We start from the raw sequence: 21,844 nt of genomic DNA on the forward strand, positions 1-21,844 counted from the left end.
AGGAAGTGACAAGATTTTCAACATGCGCAGTGGTCGTGTCCAGAAATTTGAGGATAATGTGATCATTGAAATCCATCACAGGACCAATGTTTAAATTCCCAAAGATACCAAGGTTACCCTTGGGGCTACCCTTGAAGAGTGTTCAAAGGCTGCACCTAGTGCAGAGTGCTGTAGCTAGATTGATGGTCAGGGCTAGCTGTCAGGAGCACGTGACCCCGATTCTACCGCAATGACACTGGCTCCCAAGCCCACGTCCAGGTGTTGACCTTGACCTTTAAAGCCCTACACGGCTTGGGACCAGGGCATCTGAAGGACCGTCTTCTCCTCGAGCAGGAGTGGCCAAACTGAGGCTGGGGAGTCACATGTGGCTCTTTCACACATTGTGTGGCTCCAGGTCAAGGAGGAACTTAATGCAGGCTTACTCTCAAGCTTAGGAGCCCCGTGGCGCAGAGTGGTAAAGCTGCAGTCCAAGCTTTGCTCACAACCTGAGTTTGATCCCAGCAGAAGCTGGGTTCAGGTAGCCAGCTCAGGTTGACTCAGCCTTCCATCCTTCTGAGGTCGCTCAAATGAGTACCCAGCTTGCTGGGGGGAAAGTGTAGATGACTGGGGAAAGCAATGGCAAAGCACCCCGTTAAAAGTCTGCCGTGAAAACGTTGCAATGCGATGTCACCCCAGAGTCGGAAACTACTGGTACTTTGTCTTTTTACTCTCAAGTTCGCTTAGAACTGGGATGGGACTTCGGCCTCTGAGCGCTGACCCATACATAGGTGAATATTTTCAGCATGTGCGAGCTGGGGAAGAAGGGGGAAATAGGCCATCCTTGCTGTAGGCTGATCCTGAACTGAGCAGGGGGTTGGATTAGTCCCACTGCATCATCCACCAAACTGGATGTCAAGCTGAGCAGCCCTCAATATACTACAAGTCAGCATGATAGGACCACACAGTTTCAGTGATGCAAACAATGGGCATTATTAGATCACCCACTGCATCACCCAGCAAACTAGATGTCCAGCTGAGCTGTCCTCATTCTGCTACAAGCCAGCATGGGATGGCCACACATAGAACCATAGAGTTGGAAGGGACCTCCAGGGTCATCTAGTCCAACCCCCTGCACAGTGCAGGAAACTCACAAATTTTTGTTGTTCTTCAGTTGCACAGTTGAGGCCAACTCTTTGCGACCCCCTGGACCAGGTCACGCCAGGCCCTCCTGTCTTCCACCATCCTCCGAAGTCTGCTCAAATTCGTGTTTGTTACATCAATAACACTGTCCAGCCATCTCATCTTTTGCCATCCCCTTCATCTACATCAGTAGTTGGGGCATAGACTTGGATTACTGTGATATTGAATGGTTTGCCTTGGAAACAGACCACGATCATTCTGTCATTTTTGAGATTGAATCCCATCTACCTTCCTCACTCTCTTGTTAACTATAAAAGCCACACCATTTCTTCACAAATACCTCCCCCTAAATTCACAGGATCAGCATTGCTGTCAGATGGCCATCTAGCCTCTGTTTAAAAACCTCCAAGGAAGGAGAGCCTACCACCTCCCAAGGAAGCCTGTCCCACTGAGGAACCACTCTAATGGTCAGGAAGTTCTTCCTAATGTTGAGCCGGAAACTTTTGATTTCATTTCAACCCACTGGTTCTGGTCCTACCTTCTGGGGCCACAGAAAACAATTCCACACCATCCTCTATATGACAGCCCTTCAAGTACTTGAAGATGGTGATCATATCACCTCTCAGCTGCCTCCTCTGCAGGCTAAACATGCCCAGCTCCTTCAACCTTTCCTCATAGGACTGTCTCCAGACCCCTCACCATCTTTGTCGCCCTCCTCTGGACCCTTTCCACACATAAGAACATAAGAGAAGCCATGTTGGATCAGGCCAACGGCCCATCAAGTCCAACACTCTGTGTCACACAGTGGCAAAAAATTTTATATACACATACACTGTGGCTAATAGCCACTGATGGACCTGTGCTCCATATATTTATCTAAACCCTTCTTGAAGGTGGCTGTACTTGTGGCCGCCACCACCTCCTGTGGCAGTGAATTCCACATGTTAATCACCCTTTGGGTGAAGAAGTACCCAAACTATCAGTGATGCAAGCAAATGGGCATTATTTGATCACCCACTGCATCACCCAGCAAACTGGATGTCAAGCTGAGCAGACCTCACTATGGTATTCAATGGCATATCTTCTAGCAGCATAAATATTCCAGCTGCACCCTAAAAGTATTTACATGTTGCAATCCATCATGATGAAGCAAACCAAACCAAACTGTGTATCAAGGAATCCCAGGATGAACCTCTACGAAGATTTTTCTTAAATGTTATAAAATAAAATTACGGTATATTATTTTTTTTTAGTTTCTAGCAAAATAATGGTTCAGACTACAAGCAACACATTATCTCAGGATCATACAGGAAGAAAATAAGAAAACTAGTTTCTTCCAAGCTTTGAGTTAAATGGCACAAAACCTTAAATTGGATGCAAACAAATGATGCAGACTTCCAGCCTAACCTGCCTCACAGGGTTGCTGTTCAGATCAAATGGGACAGAGGGAAAGCTGCCTTGGTTTCCCCCACACACACTGTCGAGAAAGACTGTGCTTTTCCTATATAGAAGCTGGAGAGAGGGAGAAGGTGATGGAAACCTGAAGTCAGGGCAGATATAGGGAAGGAGATAGGGTTGCCAACTCCAGGTTATGAAATTCCTGGATATTTCATGAATGGGGTTTGAGGAGAGATGGGACCTCAGACAGGTACGCCATTTCCTCCTAGGAAACCACTGTTGCCAATCTCCAGGTGGGGGCTGGAGGTCACTCAGAATTACAGTTGGCAGAGATCAGCTCCTCTGGAGGTGTTGGGGGGGGAGTGAATGCCTTAAATTGGGTGGGTGGGAAGACAGCAAGGGGGGCACTCACTTGGAGCCTCCTTCTGGAACCCGTTGTATTTTTCTTCACAATGGGCCTTACTCCTAGTAAATAAATAAATACACAACCATTCAAATTAACCCTTGAGGGGGAAAGGACAATAGTGCTTCGCCTCATAGTGTAGTAGCATGGAATAAAGTCAACATGGCTTCTCTTTGGTCTATACCAAAAGTGTTAAATTCATTTGTAATGAGGGCCAGAGCTGACATAAATGAGACCTTGTTGGGCCAGGCCATGTATGTCATAAAATGTAATGCCAGGTAGAAGAGAGATAAACTTTATAAAGGACACAGACAAACAAAGATTTTAAAAAAACCCTTTAAATATGCTTAAAAGATTAGCACTCTTGCAATATTTTGTTTATTTAACAGTCTCTAATAACTGACACCTCTTGCTCTGAATTATTGCATCAAAATCTGGAGAGAGTTTCTATGCTTGAGAAATCTTGAGTATGTTATTCAGGTATGTGTCTGTAAGTTGCAAACCTACTTCTGATTTATTGACATTCATTACAGAAATCTCATGGTCAATGCTTTGAGCCTAAGATCTGGGGGGAAACATGAAATGGCTGGGCATTGTGAGCTTTTGTACATAAGTTGCTTCATGTGCTGTTTAGCCAATGAAGAAAATAGAGGTTTTGCTCTGTAGCTCCTGTGTGATTGAGCAAGCTTGGCAAAGCAATCTGTGATGCAGAAGGAAGTGAGAAAGCGGGAAGCAGATGACAGTGAGTTGTTTGTAGGCCAGATAGGAGTCCTCTGGGGGCCTGTTCCAGCCCTCGGGCCACATGGTTGACACCCCTGGTCCATACCCTAATTACAGCCTTTGACCTTCTGACACCAGGTGGGCTCTGAAATTCAATTTAAAAAATTGCCTTTGTTAGAACTTTCCAGAATCTGCTAATTGCCCCCTCACCTAGCTAAACAACTAGGTACATGTCCTGATTATTAATGCCTCATTCCTGAGTCCAACTTTGAAAAAAATAAGGATGATAGCTACAGGAGGGCTCAAATGAACAACTGCAGGCCGGACTAGGCCTCCTAATAATCACATTAACCCTTGAAATTAGGGTGCTTTGCTTCACACACCTCTGCCACGGAAGATGGCTGCATTACCCCGGGCTTGTCAAATCCTCAAGCTAAGTTACCTCACAGGGTGGTTGTTGCTATGAAGATAAAACAAAGAAGAGAGCAATGCTGTATGCTGCAGTAGAGTTTGGGGTGCATCCTGGAGCGTAACCTGATGTGATGACATCACTTCCAGTTCTGCTGGGAAAGTAAATTTTGCACCCCCAATTCTTCCTCGAGACCTGACGTCTTACAAGCAGCAGCACACAGTGGCTATTCTGAGTTTTCTGACCAGTGATCAATGGTTGTAACCCCTTCTACCTTACTTCAGTCACAAGTGTGATTGGTAGGTTCCTATTCCAGCAAGAAAGACAGCTACAGAAGTCTTTCTCACTATATTTTGTAATTTCACTGACGGAGGGAAAAAACAGGGATTTATGCAATTACTCTACATGAATCCAGATCTCAGCATTTAGACTAGGGTTGCCAAGTCCAATTCCAGAAATATCTGGGGACTTTGGGGGTGGAGCCAGGAGACACTGGGGTGGAGCTAGGGGGGAGGGGGGGAAACGGCGCCAAGGAGCGTGGCAAGCCGCCCCATCTCGGAGCGGGCGGCCGCTGCGCTGCTGCCGCCTCTTCTCCGCTCACCGTAGCTGCTCCTCCAAGATGGGCTCAGGCTGAGCCCATCTCGGAGGAGCAGCTAAAATGAAGCCGAGAAGAGGTGGCAGCAGCGCAGCGCCATCGCCCACTCCGCCTCTGAGGTAAAATCAGAGAACGGGAGGGTGGAGGCAGGCCAGGAGCGTGGTGAGCCGCGAATCTGGGTCCTTCTCTTCTCCGCTCACCGTAGCTGCTCCTCCGAGAATCTGGAGCCGCGAATCTGGGTCCTTCTCTTCTCCGCTCACCGTAGCTGCTCCTCCGAGATGGGCTCAGGCTGAGCCCATCTCGGAGGAGCAGCTACAGTGAAGCCGAGAAAAGGCGGCAGCAGCGCAGCGCCATCGCCCGCTCCGCCTCTGAGGTAAAATCAGAGAAGGGGAGGGTGGAGGCAGGCCAGGAGCGTAGTGAGACGCGAATCTGGGTCCTTCCTTTTATTTTGAAAATAAAACATCCCCCCCCCCCACACACACACACAATCAGCTCCCAACTCTCTTTAGGATTGTCCTCAGCAATGTTCCCTCTAAGCTATGGAGTCTTGTGAGCAGAAATTCCACTTTGTAAGCAACTAGCATTAAAGGTGTGAGCTTCTGCATAAATTAGTTTGCACAGGGGCCATTTTTTTGTGAGCCAAGACAGAAATGTGTGAGCCAAAGGCTAAAAAACCTGTGAGCTAGCTCACACTAATGCAGCTTAGAGGGAACATTGGTCCTCAGACTCCTTTCTTACTTCTCAGCTTCCAGGAGTTCTTTTGCTCCACACCCTGAAGTATTCAGGAGAATACTTAAAAAGATCCAGAGAAGCTGTGGGGAGCACACTGAAATCTGGTTTTAGCTGAGGACAGAGTAACTACATATGCCCTGTGCCTTTCAGAAGAACAGAAGAGCTCCACCGGATCAAACCGAAGGTCTCTGTCACCCAGCATCTTATTTCCCAAAGTGGCCAGCGGCATGCATCTGGGACGCCCGCCACAGGGGAGGAACAGCTGCCCCACAGAAAGACCCCTGGAGACCAGCATTCGGAGGCAGACTATCAGGCTCCCAGTTGCTCAGGGGCCTGATAGGAGCCCTCTGGGAGCCTGATTCGGCCCCCAAACTGCATGTTTGACACCTCTGATTCTAGTTCAATCCCCTGCTCAATGCAAGATCAGTCACTCTAAAGCACCCTTAAAACCTTGTCCATCTGCTGTTTAAAGACTGCCTGTGAAGGGGAGCTCACCACCTCCCTAGGCAGCAGATTCCACCGCTGAACTACTATTACGATAAATAGATTTCCTAATATCTGGCCAGTACCATTCCTCCTATTTAAACCCATTATTGTGAGTCCTCTCCTCTGCTGCCAACAGGATCAGCTCCCTGACCTCTTCTGAGTGACAGCTCTTCAAATACTTAACAATCATGTTCTCCCCTCAATCTCCTCTTCTCCAGACTGCCAGTTCCCAGCCCCTTCCACTTTTCCTTGTAGAGCTCAGTCTGGGTGGGTGGGAGCTGTTGCCAGGAAAGCCCAATTAGAGTAAGTAACTGAGCAATAAGTACAGCTAAGATTGAATTAAGACAGTTGGTAAAACCTGAGGATAGCAGCAAATTATAGCATACAGCTTAATAAAAGCGTTTACAAACAGATGCAAGAACTGAATAACGTTAGCATGTGTGGATCTGGGTGTGCAGCCATGTTGGGGTGAAGCAACAGAACAAAGTTTGAGTCTCGCCAGCACCTTTAAGACCTGCAAAGTTTAATTCCGAGTATAAACTTTTGGGTGCATGCACACTTCTTCAGATACATACAAGCCTTACATATAGGTAGGGGTGGGGGTTAATTGCCAGGAAGGGATGCATAAGTACAGCTAAGATTGGAATAATGCAGTTGGTAAGGTCTGTGAATAGCAGGAAATTAAGAATTAAAAACAGATATGACAGCTAAGTTTTAGCCCAGTAGCACCTTTAAGACCAACAAAGTTTAATTCTGGGTATAAGTGAGAACTGAGTGACTTAGCATCCGTGTTCCTTCTGAGTTAGCTTTATGCCACAAAGCCAAATACCAAGGTCCGGTGCAATGTTAACATCCGAAACCTCCTTACCTGGCCCCCCCGTTACAATAACTGAAGTTGGTCCGCTTAAGACAGAAAGTCCCAGGGCACAAATGATGATACCACCAGAGCCAATTAAGATGAACATTGAGTGGTGGCTGCCAGTCCTGGACTGTGATTGCACACACTAAATAATGCACTTTCAATGCACTTTCTAACTAGATTTTACTGTGTGAACTGGCAAAATCCAGTTGGAAAGTGGATTGAAAGTGCATTATTTGTCTGTGTGAACTCAGCCCTGATCACTCTTTTTACAACGTTTGACCAGACAGCACAGATTCCTAATGATTGGGCTTGACAATCATTGTGCTGCTACACAAAAAAAGAAGACAAATCCAATCCATCTAATTACCACCCTATTCGTTTGCTCAGCATAGTGAGTAAGCTATATATGAGACACCTATGTTGGAAACTCAGACTGGCTAGACCAGGGGTGTCGAACTCATTTGTTATGAGGGCCAGATCTTCACCTTGTCATGTCAGGCTAGGCCATGTGTGTCATCAAATGTAATGTCAGGTAACAGACACACACATAGCCTAATCCACCTCATAGGCTTGTTGAGCCTCAGCCAACAGAAGGAAGAGAGGCTTGGCTCATTAGCACTGCTGTGCAATTGAGAGAGCCTGGCAAAGCTAGCTCTCCTTCCCCCACTTCCTCCCCAAGGGAGGAGCTTTGCTCTATAGCTCCTGTGCGATTGAGCAAGCCTAGCAAAGCAAGTTGTGATGCAGAAGGAAGCAAGAGTCGGAGAAGGAAGCAGATAACGGAGTTGCTCGCAGGCCTGATAGGAGCCGTCTGGGGGACAGATTTGGCCCTCAGGCCACATGTTTGACACCCCTGGGCTAGACAGACCCTCATAGCTAAAGAACAAGTAGGCTTTAGACCCAGCCACTCCACTTTAGACCAATGCCTATTTCTACACCATCTAATGAAATATAGTGCCAGACCCCGTGGGGGCACTCTAGGTAGGCTTGGCTGACTACAAAACAGTTGTTGCCACCATTACTAGAAACAAGATTATGGGCTAAAATTAAGGCCTCATCAATTAATTGTAGACTACCTGCCCTTATTCGTATACTGCACAAGAATAACTTCCTGGGACCAGGAGGTCCAATTCTATGAGCCCCAAAAGGAGGTGCCCCTATCCTTCATTATTTCCTATGGAAGAAGGCATTTAAAAAGGTGAGCAGTCCCTTTAAATGTGATGGCCAGAACTCCTTTTGGAGTTCACTTATGCTTTCACACCCTTGCTCCTGGCTCCACCCCCAAAGTCTCCTGGCTCCACCCTAAAAAACCCCAAATATTTCTTGAATTGGACTTGGCAACCCTATCAGAGTTTGAGAGCCGGAAGGAAGGAAGAAAAATAGGGGGGGAGAGATGTGGAAAGAAAGCAACTAACTTGAAATGCATTCTCCAAGCTGGCCAGGGCGGTGGGGGCTTCAAGAGCCACACAATATGTATGGGAGAGCCATATGTGGCTCCCAAGTCACAGTTTGGCCACCCTTGCTATAGAATTTCCCAAATACTGCAGAGCCTTCACTATGGCCTGGTTTAATCTTTTGTTCTCAGCATTTCTAGCAGGGAGATACCCAAGTGTTCCATACCTCAGCACCTTTGCCCCTGCCAATCCAGCACCATTGAAATGGTTAACTACAATGTTATTACATTGTAAACTCTACAAGGACACGTCCTCCATACACCTCACCCCTAATATATCTAAATTCCAAGGCAGATTGGACACATTTTACACATCCTTCCTCCTGGCAGCCCTCCATCAAAGTCTCTAAATTCTGAGGTAAAGTTTTATTCCTGAGGAAACTGGTAACTCAATCCATCAACACCTAGCAAATATAGGAGAGTTTCTAAACTTCAAACTTTTCCTTTAATGTTTCCGCCTATATGCTATGAATCCAGAACCTCTCATTATAATGTGAGAATGTTGTTAAGAACATATGAACATAAGAGAACCCATGTTGGATCAGGTCAATGGCCCATCCAGTCCAACACTTTGTGTCACCCAGTGGCCAAAAAACCAGGTGCCATTAGGAGGTCCATCAATGGGAACAGGACACTAGAAGCCCTCCCACTGTGCCCCCCCCCCCAAAGCACCAAGAATATAGAGCATCACTGCCCTAGACAGGGAGTTCCATCAATACACTACGGCTAATAGCCACTGATGGACCTCTGCTCCATATGTTTATCCAATCTCCTCTTGAAGCTGGCTATGCTTGCAGCTGACACCACCTCCTGGTTTGATCTCTGGACTGTAAATAAAGAATGATGATGCTGCACACAATGGCTATTCTGACAGAAACCCCTCTATCTTGCACGATTGGCAGGGTCCCATTAGAGCTTGAAAAACAGCTAGAGAACTCTCTCCACTCTAAAGGAAAAAACACAGGGATTTGTGCAATTTCTCTGCGTGGATCAACATAACTACAGTAACACCAGATTCATGAGGAAGACTTGGGCTTCTCCACTGTGTGAATGCTTCAAGGTGAAGTTCCCCCACCTAGTGTGAATTCTTTGGTGGGGAGTCAACTTTAGGCTGGGGCTGACACTTTTCCTATTCTCAAAATATTTTTATGGTTTCTCTCCTGTGTGAATCCTCTTATGTTTACTAAGACTTGATTGATAAGAAAAGCTCTTGCAGCAATCCGAGCAATTAAATGGCTTAGCCCCAGTGTGAACCTGTCGATGGGAAGTAAGGTGGTCGCTCCGTCCAAAGCTCTTCCCACACTCCAAGCATTTGTAACACTTCTCTCCTGTGTGAGTCCGTTGATGGCTAGCGAGGTGGCTACTTTGAGAGAAGTCCTTCCCGCACTCCAAGCATTGATAGGGCTTCTCTCCCGTGTGAACCCTTTGATGGTTAAGGAGGTTTCCGCTCTGAGAGAAGTCCTTTCCACACTCCGAGCACTGATAGGGCTTCTCTCCTGTGTGAATCCGTTGGTGATTAGTGAGGTTGCCGCTGTGGGAGAAGTTCTTTCCACACTGCAAACATTTATAGGACTTCTCTCCTGCATGAATCTGTTGATGGTTAGCAAGGCTGCTACTCTGGGAAAAGTTCTTACCACACTCCAAGCACTGATAGTGTTCATCTCCTGTGTGGATCCTTTGATGTGTAATGAGGCTTACATGTTGACTGAAGCTCCTCCCACATTCCAAGCATTTATATGGCTTCTCCCCTGTGTGAATCCTCTTGTGTTGATTAAGGCCTGATTTATGAGAAAAGCTCTTGCTGCAATCTGAACACTTAAATGGCTTCTCCCCAGTGTGAATGAGTTGATGTGAAGTAACGTGGTGTCTCTGTCGGAAGCTCTTCCCGCACTCCAAGCACTGATAAGGCTTCTCCCCTGTGTGAATCCTCTTATGCTGATTAAGGCCTGATTTATCATAGAAGCTCTTGCTACAGTCTGAGCACTGAAATAGCTTCTCCCCAGTGTGAGTGAGCTGATGGGCAAGAAGGCTTACTCTACATCTGTAGCTCTTTCCACACTCTGGGCACTGATAGGGCTTCTCTCCTGTGTGAATCCGTTGATGGTCCGTGAGGTTGCCGCTATGAGCGAACTTCTTTCCACACTCTAAACATTTATAGCGCTTCTCTGCTGTGTGAATCTGTCGATGGCTACTGAGGTGGGCACTCTGAGAAAAGTTCTTACCACACTCTGGGCACTGATAGGGCTTTTCTCCTGTGTGAGTCCTTTGATGTGTAACGAGGCTAGTATGCTGACTGAAACCCTTCCCACACTCCAAGCACTGATAGGGCTTCTCTCCTGTGTGAATCCTTTGATGGGTATTGAAGGTTACACAGTGACTGAAACTCTTCCCACACTCCAAGCATTTATATGGCTTCTCCCCTGTGTGGATCCTCTTATGTTGACTGAGGTCTAATTTATGAGAAAAGCTCATGCCACAATCTGAACACTTAAATCGTTTCTCCACAGTGTGAACGAGTTGATGTGAAGTGAGGTGGTGTCTCTGTCTGAAGCTCTTCCCACATTCCAGGCATTGATAGGGCTTCTCCCCTGTGTGGATCCTCTGATGTTGATCAAGGCCTGATTTATTATAAAAGCTCTTGCTACAGTCTGAGCACTGAAATGGCTTCTCCCCAGTGTGAATGAGCTGGTGTGAAATAAGGCTTACTCTACATCTGTAACTCTTCCCACACTCTAAGCATTTATAGGCCTTCTCTCCTGTGTGAATCTTCTGGTGTAATGTTGGGCTATCCTTCCAACTGAAGCACTCTGCACACTCCAATAAGCCATATGTTTTCTTGCCTGTTTGGAGTTTCTGGTCTTTCTTAACACTGGACATGCAGCTGAACTTTTCCCCTTTCACAATACACTTGTCACTTCCATTTTCTTTTTGTATTTTGCTTTCCTCTGGGATCTCATTCTTGCTTCTGCCCTGACTGGCAACCAATTTCTTGCCCCAATTCTGTTCTCCTTCTCTTTTTCTTTTCCACAGCCTCAGCGGTCCATCTCCATCCCAAAGTTCCACCTCCAGATACTCGTCTCTTTCTGAAGACATCTCTCCTGGGTTCTCCCGTCTCTCGGTCTCTGGGACATCTCCTGCGGGAAAGGAAACAGAGAAATCCAATAAGACTTCCTGGAAAGAAGGGCCACTTTGCACAGCCTGCCATTGCCAAATGGTACTTTCCCAAATAAGAGGCCTGGAAGAGCATCTATATAACCAGGGCTTTTTTTCTATAGCAGGACCTCCTTTGCATATTAGGCCACACACCCCTGATGTAGCCAATCCTCCAAGAGCTTACAGGGCTCTTCTGATAGGGCCTACTGTAAGCTCCAGGAGGATTGGCTACATCAGGGTGCATGGCCTAATATGTAGAGGAGTTCCTGCTATAAACAAAGCCCTGTATATAACTCTCTTACTTATAGTTATATATAGGGCTTTGTTTGTAGCAGGAACTCCTCTACATATTCGCCTATGCACCCTGATGTAGCCAATCCTCCTGGAGCTTACAGTAGGCCCTATCAGAAAACAGAGGAAGAAGGTGACAGAGAGACTAGAAGGGCAGACCAAAGAGGAACTGTTTCTCTGCAGTGCAATGGCCCCTGGATTGGCCTCTTTTTCCAAATAATGGATATTGGTTGTTTATCTCATTATATATACTAAACCCATCTTCCACTATATTTTAATGTATTTTTTTCTAATGGCAAACTAGAATGATGTTTATATGTATGTTACATGTTAAAAAGTAAATTAGGTGGACAGGAAAAACCTCTGAGAAAGATACGTCCTCATTTTAACCCAGACTTGCTAGTAACAGAGTAATTAACATACATTTATTACCTCAATCTCCCATTCTGACATGCAGATAGATCCAAGTAGGCAGCCGTGTTGGTTTAAAGTAGTAGAACAAAATAGGAGTCAATTGCACCTTTAAGACCAACTTAGTTTAATTTAGAATGTAAGCTTTTGTGTGCTCTAAGCACACTTCATCAGACGAGGAATCCAGCATTTCCCATTCTGACAGGTTACTGTTTTATTGGTTTCCCATGCAAATCCTATCCAGACCAAATGTTCTTTCAATTTGTTCATTGCACTATTTTGCCATTGGATTCTGACTTTGTACCTCTTTGCATTCTAAACCACTGCCCACCAGCTATATGTAGCTCTGCTCACTGTAGCCCATTCCATTGTCTGATAAAGTATGCACGCACACAAAAGCTTACATTCTGAATAAAACTTGGTTGGACTTTTTTTTTTTTAGTTTTCTTTCTTTTTTAAAAAAAAACCTTTGTTGGTCTTAAAGGTGCTACTGGACTCCTACTTTGTTCTAATGTTTCAATACTATAATCTGTCATTCCTCACATGGTAAGATTTTCTTTTCATGCATTACCCTTTCAAGGATGTAACAATGAGAACTTTGCAAGCAGAGCGAGTGTTTCACAGAAACGGCCAGGCCTGCTTTTGTTCCATCATCAGCCCTCTCCTGAAAAAAGCTACATCAGACCCGGACGAATTGGCACAATACCGACCGGTCTCAAACTTGCCCTTTTTGGGCAAAATTATCGAGAGGGCTGTGGCGTTGCAGTTACAGGATTTTTTGGAGGACGCTTCCGTCCTGGACCCATGCCAGTCCGGCTTTCGCCCGGGCCATGGGACAGAGACAGTCTTGATCGCCCTCATGGATGACCTCCGGCGGCAACTGGACCGAGGCGGTTCGGCAGTATTGCTGCTGCTAGACCTATCGGCTGCGTTCGATATGGTCGATCATCGGCTGCTGTCCCGCTGCCTCGCCGACGCAGGAATTCGGGGGCTAGCCTTACAGTGGCTCTCCTCCTTCCTGGAAGGTCGGGGACAAAGGGTGGCTATTGGGGGGGAGCTGTCTCAGAGACACCCACTTCACTGTGGGGTGCCTCAAGGGGCAGTTCTCTCCCCGATGCTGTTCAACATCTTTATGCGCCCCCTTGCCCAGATTGCACGGAGATACGGGCTTGGCTGTCATCAGTACGCTGATGATACCCAGCTCTATCTATTGATGGACGGCCGGACTGGTGATGTCCCTATAAATCTGGACCAGGCGTTACAAGCCGTGGCTGACTGGCTCAGGCTGAGTGGGCTGAAGTTGAATCCGGCGAAGACTGAGGTCCTTTGCGTGGGCCGCAGCGGACCAGGAGGGGAGATCACCCTACCGGCTTTTGACGATGCGCCACTGATGCCAGTGCGCAGGGTCAAGAGCCTGGGAGTGCTACTGGAATCCTCTTTATCAATGGAGGCCCAGATAGCTGCCACTGCTAGAGCCGCCTTCTTCCATCTCAAGAGGGCGAGGCAGTTGGCTCCCTTCTTGGAACGCAGCGACCTAGCAACTGTGATCCACGCAACGGTCACCTCGAGACTAGACTACTGCAATGCCCTCTACATGGGGCTGCCCTTATACCGAACACGGAAACTCCAGGTAGTGCAGAATGCGACGGCCAGGCTGCTGGTGGGACTACCTCGGTGGGAACACGTACAGCCTGGGCTGCGAGACCTGCACTGGCTGCCGGTTGTGTACCGTGTTCGCTATAAGGTGCTGGTCATTACCTTTAAAGCCCTATATGGCCGAGGACCTGCCTACCTTAGGGACTGCCTCTCCCCATATGTCCCCCAGAGAGCACTGAGATCTAGCTCTCAAAATCTTTTAAAAATCCCTGGGCCAAGAGAAGTTAGACAACCAGGGAGCAAGCCTTTTCAGCAATGTCCCCTCAATGGTGGAATCAACTTCCAGAGATGATGAGAGCCCTGCGGGACCTGAATCAGTTCCGCAGGCTTGCAAAACCTTTCTCTTTCAGCTTGCCTTTAAGACAGAACCTGGCTAAATTGAAATTGACCTGTAGCCATCTAGCCATCTTAGGTATGATTGTGACCTATAGCACCTTATAGCACCTGTTTATCTATTTTAATTAATTTATATAATTGAATTGTATTTTAAACTCTTGTTTACATTGTATTTTATTCTAATCATGGTGTTCCATGTCTGTGAGCCGCCCTGAGCCCGCCTTTGGCGGGGGAGGGCGGGATATAAAAATGGATTTACTTTACTTACTTTACTTTACAAACAACAGCCTCAAGAACTGTGACGATGTCACGCAATGTCACACTACAGGAGGAAAACCCAGAGAGATCCATCCTGAGTGAAACAAAATAGGCTGAGATAATCAAACAAGGTGAGGAGGAAGGAACCAGACCTGCGAATGCTGTTCCTTGGAGCAGCTGTACATGTAGCATCAAGTCTCACTGGGCCCAGACTTGGCTACTCTTCCAAGGGTCACACCCATGAGATGTGCCACCATGAGAACTGGACACCTTCGACATAGATGGTGCTCTTGATTAGAGAAAACGGAAATATGTGGAAGTCCCTCAGAAAAGAAGTCCTGTAGAATGAACTGAAACAGTCTTTGTGCAATATTTCTGCCTCCCCTTACCTGTAAAAGGGACACTTGCACATCTTCCCGATTCCTCAGAGGTCCAGAGGAACCGCATTTCTCTTGGATGGTGCTGCGAATCGAGGAATGGTCCAGGCACCCAAAGTCCTTCGGGGGGGAAAAGAAAAACACCACAAAGGCATGTAGACTTTCCAAGAATGCTTATGGTATCAATAATACACCCAGGCTTTTGTGGGGGTTATTAAAACTATTTACAAGCCCCTCATCTGAAAATAAGCAAAAGCTGGAAGCAAACGCAATGCAAGCATTATTGGAAGAACGTAGCAGTTTTTAGGTGACCACTGTGAAACGCCTCAGTACATTCAGTCCCCCAAACAGGGAAACTTCACCAATGATCTGATACCTCTCTAGTTCACATGCCAGATAAACTACCTCCTTTTTCCTCACTCACAATTTCCGGCTAGCAATTCTCAGCCCACCCACCCTAGACACAACTAACCCAACCTCCTCCTGACAAGCTCTTTTTTAAAAAATTATTTTATTAAAGTTAACCAAACAAAATACAAAAACTGATGTACGTATAACACAATACAGAATGGTGAGTTATTATTATTATCTGTTTATTTATATTCCGCCCGTTCCCCATAGGGGCTCAGGGCAGAATACAACATGAATAGTAAAATCATAATAAAATCAACATGACAATAAAACAGCATTACAGTAAAACCAATTTCAATATACCATCCAACAGAATAGTTCAGCAAGACCAGACAGCATAACAATACGATGCAGCAAAACAGCGAAGTAGGATAGTACAGCAGGGGAGACCACAATAAGCCAACGTACAAAAAGCACATAACAAATAATAAAATGATGATGACAATAATAATAATAATTTATTTTTCTGCAGATGCTTAAATGGAGCTACATCATATAGCAGGGGTGCCAAACTTGCTTAACAAGGGAAGGAAGGAAAATAAAAAAGGGAGGAAGGGAGAGGTGGAAAGAAAGCAACTTTAACTTTAAATGGATTCTGCAAGCTGCCGGCCAACAGGGCAGTGGGGGCTTCAAGAGCCACACAATATTTGTGAAAGAGCCACAAGTGGCTCCCGAGCCACAGTTTGGCCACCCCTGTCATATAGTAACAAAACCATCTTGTCAACAGTTCAAATAAGGAAGATAGTTCCAACCATGTCAGACAAACAAAGACCTTCTTAGTATGAAATTTATAAAAGGGGACCATAATGCTTCAACTGACAGCTCTTCACTGCTGCCCCGGATTCAGCTCCCATCAACTGGTTCAGGGCACTGCTCTCATTGGTTGAGCCTGCCACTGGGTGCCAACAAGCCCCAGGTGCCAGAAGGAAGGTGATGGGTATTAAAATTGGAAGAGATGTAGAATTTAAGTGCTGGCTATTAAGTAATTGTGTTTTATTGCCTACGTCCTATATATATTTTTCCCTTTTCAGTACATCTGTCCCATCACTAATATTGCCAGCTCTGGTTTGGGAGGTTTGGGGATCAGGGTTTAAGGAGGGGAGGGAGTTCAGCAGGGATCCGATGCCACAGAAGAAAAAAATCCTGCAGCATCCATCCTCTATAACCCCGCTAGAACGTCCTTTTCTCCTACACTCTGTGGCAGGGGTGTCGAACTCATTTATGAAGGCCAGATCTGACATAAAGGAAACCTTGTGGGGCCGGGCCATGTCGGGCCAGGCCACGTGTGTACCTATTTAAGATTAGGTAGCAGAGACATAAGCTTTTTAAAGGACATAGACAAATATGACTAAAGATTTTAAAAAAACAAAATAAAACTTAAAACATTAGCACTTGTTGGCCTTAAAGGTGCTTTCTTTGTATTTCTCCCTTGGGATCCAGGGAACTGGGTAAAGGAAGGAGGGGGAGGAGCCTCAACCAATGGAGAAAATAGAGGTTTCGCTCTGTAGCTCCTGTGCGATTGAGCAAACCTTGCAAAGCAAGCTGAGATGCAGACGGAAGCAAGAGAGAGGGAGAAGGAAGCAGACAAAAGCCAGTTGCTTGGGGGCCTGAGAGGAGCCCTCCGGGGGCCTGATTCAGCCCCTAGGCTGCATGTTTGACACCCCTGCTCTATGGAGTCCACCGTCTAAGGAGACAACTAGATGGGATAGAATACCTGGGTTGGAACCAGGGAAGCTGTTGCTATTTTAGTGCCTAGCAGGGGGGAGAAATAAATACACCTGGCCCACTGCAATCCCGATCAGGATCTAGCCTTCATAGCTTTCAAAAATTTCCCATCAAGCATTAAAATGCTGTCATCATCCCAAGTTCAACTGGAGAAAGGCCTCACATCTCGTTATGTCCCGAGGCTGCCCGTGTCCTACAGAGGAACTGATCTTTGTAGTCTGGAGATCAATTGTCATTCCAGGAGAACCCCAGGCCTCAGCTGGAGGTTAAGCAACCACACAAGAGAATCACGGTAATAAGTAGCAAGGAGAGAAAGCGAAAAGCTTCCGTGATTACCAGCCGCACCAATGAAAAACAATAACAATGTTATGAAGTCTGGTGTTGTTATAAATCACATTAAAGGCAAAATCCATGCAGTTCCTTATACAAAACAGAACATCACAAAATAACCATCGGAAGTAAAGTCCAATTTTAGAGCAGACCAGTGTTGTCTTCTTGCCAAAAAGTCCGATGTTACGCGGAGGAAGACTGATGTCACAATAAGTTCATATTCAGTTCATAAGGCAGTCCAATCTTTGCGACAAGGATATACTAATGCCTTGTTTCACAAATGCTTCAAGCTTCAAAAATCTATTTCAGATACAAAGGTGTCAACGCCAAAAAATTCAAGTCTCTCAAAGCAAAGGTGTGCATTGATGTTCTGTTTTGTATAAGGAACTGCATTGATTTTGCCTTTAATGTGATTTATAATAACATCAGACTTCATAACATTGTTATTGCTTCTCATTGTGAGGCTGGTAATCACGGAAGCTTTTCGCTTTCTCTCCCAGCTGGAGGTTGGCAACTTAATCCACTAAACTGTTTTACACATCTATCAGTGGCTATTAGCTATGAGCCTGCCTTTGGCGGGGAGGGCGGGATCTAAAATAAATAAATAAATAAGTGTATTGTTGGAACTCTCTGTCTGGGGCAGTGATGCTCTGTATTCTTGGTGCTTGGGAGGGCACAGTGGGAGGGCTTCTAGTGTCCTGGCCCCACTGGTGGACCTCCTGAGGCACTTGGAGTTTTTTTGGCCACTGTGTGACACAGAGTGTTGGACTGGATGGGCCTTTGGCCTGATCCAACATGGCTTCTCTTATGTTCTTATCCTTGGTAACAGAACTGTAAAACTTGCCCCTTGGAGTGGGATAGACGGCCTGGACTCAATTACCTGTGCTCTCATAGCTCAAGGGAAAAGGGAGGAGACTCCCAGGCCCCCCTCCCTCCATCACACATGTTCATGGGCTGATTTACAGGCCGCATGGGGCAGTCTGTCCAAAAATATTCATTTCTCCAGGCAGTTTTAAATATACCAAGAAGAGATCTCTGGGGCCTAAGCAAGCTGGTCAGTCCAGATGGGGACAGTGAAGCCTGGGGATCTGAAATTTGGGGGATTCGATACCTGATTGCAATGGCCTGGACTTGTTACAGACACTCCCTCATCCCTCCTCTTCCGTGTTCAGGATAAAAGGGCCAAAAGCCTTACCCAGAGAGGCTGCCATCTCGCAATTCTCCTGCATGACTTCCCAGTACAGAGCTCTTTGGGCACGATCCAGCAGAGCCCATTCTTCCTCCGTGAAGAACACAGCCACCTCTTCGAAGGACACCGGGGGCCCGGAAGGAGGATTTCCCCCATTCATCTTCTCTGACTGTCCCTGAGTGTTCACACAGGAAAGCAGAATCCCACAGGTGAGTCACAGGAAGGAAACATATGGAAAAGTCAAACTCATGGCAAGAAAAATAAATGTGTCTTTTCAGACTCTGAAGAATATTGCAAGAGTCATATATAATCTGGGGAAATGAGAGGAGTGCCATCTTGGAACAAGGCTCTAAGAAACACAGATTCAGAGACATGCTGCTAGCCAGACTTCTCTTGCATCCAGTTTGCTTGAAATTTGCATGGAATTCAATGCAAGCAAACACAGATGGACTGTTCCCTTATCTACAATAATATCTTTGATCTCTATAAATATAAAGAGAAGTGCCTGTGTATTGGACGAAATACTGGGTCTTCCCCTCCCCCATTACCATTTAAAATTTGCTGCATTTGTGCTGGATTATTTACGTGTGTGTCTTTCTGATTCTGAACGTGAATTGAGTGAATTGACCTCACAGAAACATGAACGAGACCTCACAGAACGTGAATGAGAGCCAGAGTAGCGTACAGGTTAGTGTGTTGGCAGGGCTTTTTTTGTAGCAGGAACTCCTTTGAATATTAGGCCACACCTCCCTGATGTAGCCAATCCTCCTGGATCTTACAGTAGGCCCTGTACTAAGAGCCCCATAAGCTCCAGGATTGGCTACATTAGGGATGTGTGGCCTAATATGCAAAGGAGTTCCTGCTACAAAAAAAGCCCTGTGTGTTGGACTGGGATCTGGGAGATTCGGGTTCCGATCCACACCCTGCTATGGAAGCTCCCTGGGTGACTCTGGGCCTCTCACTCCCTCAGGCTAGTCTACCTCACAGGGTTGTTGTGGTGGGGATAAAATGGAGAAAGGCAAACAATGTGATGTGGTGTTTTGAGTCTCCATTGGGGAGAGCTGTGGGGAATAAAGAAAGATAACACTCTGTGTTCAACACAGGTCAAACTAATGTCCTTTCTTTCAGAGTTTCGGTTGCCACATGCGGTGTATGAAAGGAGGAGCATTGAAGAGTCACCTGCATTGTTAAATCTATAATGTGCTCCAGCTGTTGTATTTCAAGATCACCAAGAGCGGAAGAGGCCCTCCTGACCATCCCAGCAATCAAATAAATGTGTCTGGTGGGCTCACAAGAGAGGGCCTTTTCAGTGGCAGTCCCACAATTATGGGACAACCTCCCCAGAGAGACGTCCCTGGCCACCTCACTGGCAATTTTTAGAGGGCAGTTCAAGCTGGTTTCATTTAGGACTACATTGGCTTAAGTTTACCAGCAGTACTGAGTTGTGACTTTAAATGTTAGTTTTAATATTTAAAATATATTCTATTTTTATGTGTTTTACCTATGCTGTAAACTGCCTTGAACTCTGTAAGAAAGAAAAGCAGCAAGGAAATGCTGGAAATATATTGATATTTTAAAAAAAATGAAATGAAAAGGCTACCAAGGTGGCTCTTCCTGAAGAGCCAGTTTGGTGTAGTGGTTAAGTGTGCGGACTCTTATCTGGGAGAACCGGGTTTGATTCCCCACTCCTCCACTTGCACCTGCTGAGATGGCCTTGGGTCAGCCATAGCTCTGGCAGAGGTTGTCCTTGAAAGGGCAGCTGCTGTGAGAGCCCTCTCCAGCCCCACCCACCTCACAGGGTGTCTGTTGTGGGGGAGGAAGGTAAAGGAGATTGTGAGCCGCTCTGAGACTGTCCTTGAAAGGGCAGCTGCTGTGAGTCCTCTCAGCCCCACCCACCTCACAGGGTGTCTGTTGTGGGGGAGGAAGGTAAAGGAGATTGTGAGCTGCTCTGAGACTGTCCTTGAAAGGGCAGCTGCTGTGAGTCCTCTCAGCCCCACCCACCTCACAGGGTGTCTGTTGTGGGGGAGGAGGATAAAGGAGATTGTGAGCCACTCTGAGACTCTTCGGAGTGGAGGGCGGGATATAAATCCAATATCTTCTTCTTCTTATCTTCTTCTGTGTGCAGGAAGCTCTTGGATTGGAGCAGCATCCCATCACTGGCAGCCTGCCGAGCTATACCCTCAGCAGTGTTCCCTCTAAACTGAGTTAGTGTGCTAACTACCTCACAGTTTTTAAGCCTCTGGCTCACACATTTTAGTCTTAGCTCAGGAAAAATGGTCCCAGAGCCATGGATGCAGTCGCTCACAACTTTAATACCAGTAGCTCACAAAGTAGAATTTTTGCTCCCAAGATTTAAGAGGAAGTATTGACCCTCAATCCAAATTATTAATCCTAGGAGGGGTGGAGGATTAGGGCCAGGGTTACCAATTCTGGGTGGGGAAATTCCTGGAGATGTCAGCGTGAAGCCTGAGAAGGTCTTCAGTGGGGATATAACTGCTGAGATCGACAGGCCCCACCTAACATAAGAACGTAAGAGAAGCCATGTTGGATCAGGCCAATGGCCGATCCAGTCCAACACTCTGTGTTACACAGTGGCCAATACACACACACACACACTGTGGCTCATAGCCACTGATGGACCTCTGCTCCATATTTGTATCCAATCCCATAACAGAGGACCCTGCCGGCTAAAAAGGAGGGAAGAGAAGTGGAGGAGGCGGAAGAGGCTGCTTCCACTTAGCAGCAAAGGGGGAAAATGTTTAGCACTGGGAAATTTCCCTCCGGCTCAAAAGGCAGGGGCTGAATTGAACCCCCGAACTGGGGACTCGAAGGGGGGGGGGCGGTTTCTGGCCGACGCTTTTCCTGGAGGGCGCTGGCTTCTGCCCCATCCGCTGAGCTCGGACACCTTTTGCAGATTTAGCACGGGCAAGAGTGAAAAATACGCAAGGGGTGAAACCATCCCGTGTGCAAAGATCCCTCCACCTTCCAAACGTGTTTCCCAGACAACACATCGGTGCGCCGAGACACCTATGCAGCTCTTTCTGTCCAGGCGCAATTCTTCCCCCGCCCCCTTTTTTGCCCCAGATCTCTTTCGGGAAGCATGAACGCACCTCCGCTGCCGCCGCGCAAAAGCCAAATTCTTCCTCCGACCTGGAAAACAGATCTATAAGGTTGTCCTCCAAGGAACAAAGCGTCAGCCTTAATCTACCAGTCTCAGCTTCCCTGTCCTCTCTAGGAAGCAGCCAAATACAAAGACAGACCCACAGATACAGTCATCGGAATCTGTCGAGTCTGCCCTGTGGTTTGCACGGGATTTTGGGAATTGTAGTTCCCCGCTACAAGAACAAAATAGGCAAATATTTGGATGAGAGCATTTCTCTCCGGCTCTCTTTAGGATCCTTCCGCGACCTCCTTTCTTGCAACTCTGCTTCAAAGGAATTCTCAGGCATGAAAAGAAGAAAGAACCGCTAACTATGACCACTAAGTATCACTCATCTACCGGATTAATAGCATTCAGTCCAATGCACACTTAT

At 46.6% G+C, this 21,844-nt stretch overlaps 1 protein-coding gene across 1 annotated transcript; it reads right to left on the reverse strand.

Annotated features, from left to right (window-relative positions):
- Positions 1 to 9,286: 9,286 nt before the first annotated feature.
- LOC132571164 (zinc finger protein 420-like) lies at positions 9,287 to 21,563 on the reverse strand. The gene is made up of 4 exons (XM_060237845.1): positions 21,422 to 21,563; positions 18,318 to 18,486; positions 14,669 to 14,776; positions 9,287 to 11,308 (listed from the first exon to the last, which is right to left on the reverse strand). Exons 2-4 carry the CDS (start codon positions 18,469 to 18,471, stop codon positions 9,321 to 9,323), a joined length of 2,250 nt encoding a protein of 749 aa, XP_060093828.1. The 5' UTR covers positions 18,472 to 18,486; positions 21,422 to 21,563; the 3' UTR covers positions 9,287 to 9,320.
- Positions 21,564 to 21,844: the final 281 nt, after the last annotated feature.

This window comes from Heteronotia binoei, chromosome 5 (assembly GCF_032191835.1).
Source record: "Heteronotia binoei isolate CCM8104 ecotype False Entrance Well chromosome 5, APGP_CSIRO_Hbin_v1, whole genome shotgun sequence".
Taxonomy (NCBI): Eukaryota; Metazoa; Chordata; class Lepidosauria; order Squamata; family Gekkonidae; genus Heteronotia; species Heteronotia binoei.

What these genes read in the sequence shown, in the direction of transcription:
- LOC132571164 (XM_060237845.1), bottom strand. Translation starts at nt 18,471, where the DNA reads ATGAATGGGGGAAATCCTCCTTCCGGGCCCCCGGTGTCCTTCGAAGAG. An exon ending in CGAGATGGCAGCCTCTCTGG is followed by an intron (nt 14,777 to 18,317) that starts GTAAGGCTTTTG and finishes TCCCCCCCGAAG; the next exon opens with GACTTTGGGTGCCTGGACCA. An exon ending in TGCAAGTGTCCCTTTTACAG is followed by an intron (nt 11,309 to 14,668) that starts GTAAGGGGAGGC and finishes CCTTTCCCGCAG; the next exon opens with GAGATGTCCCAGAGACCGAG.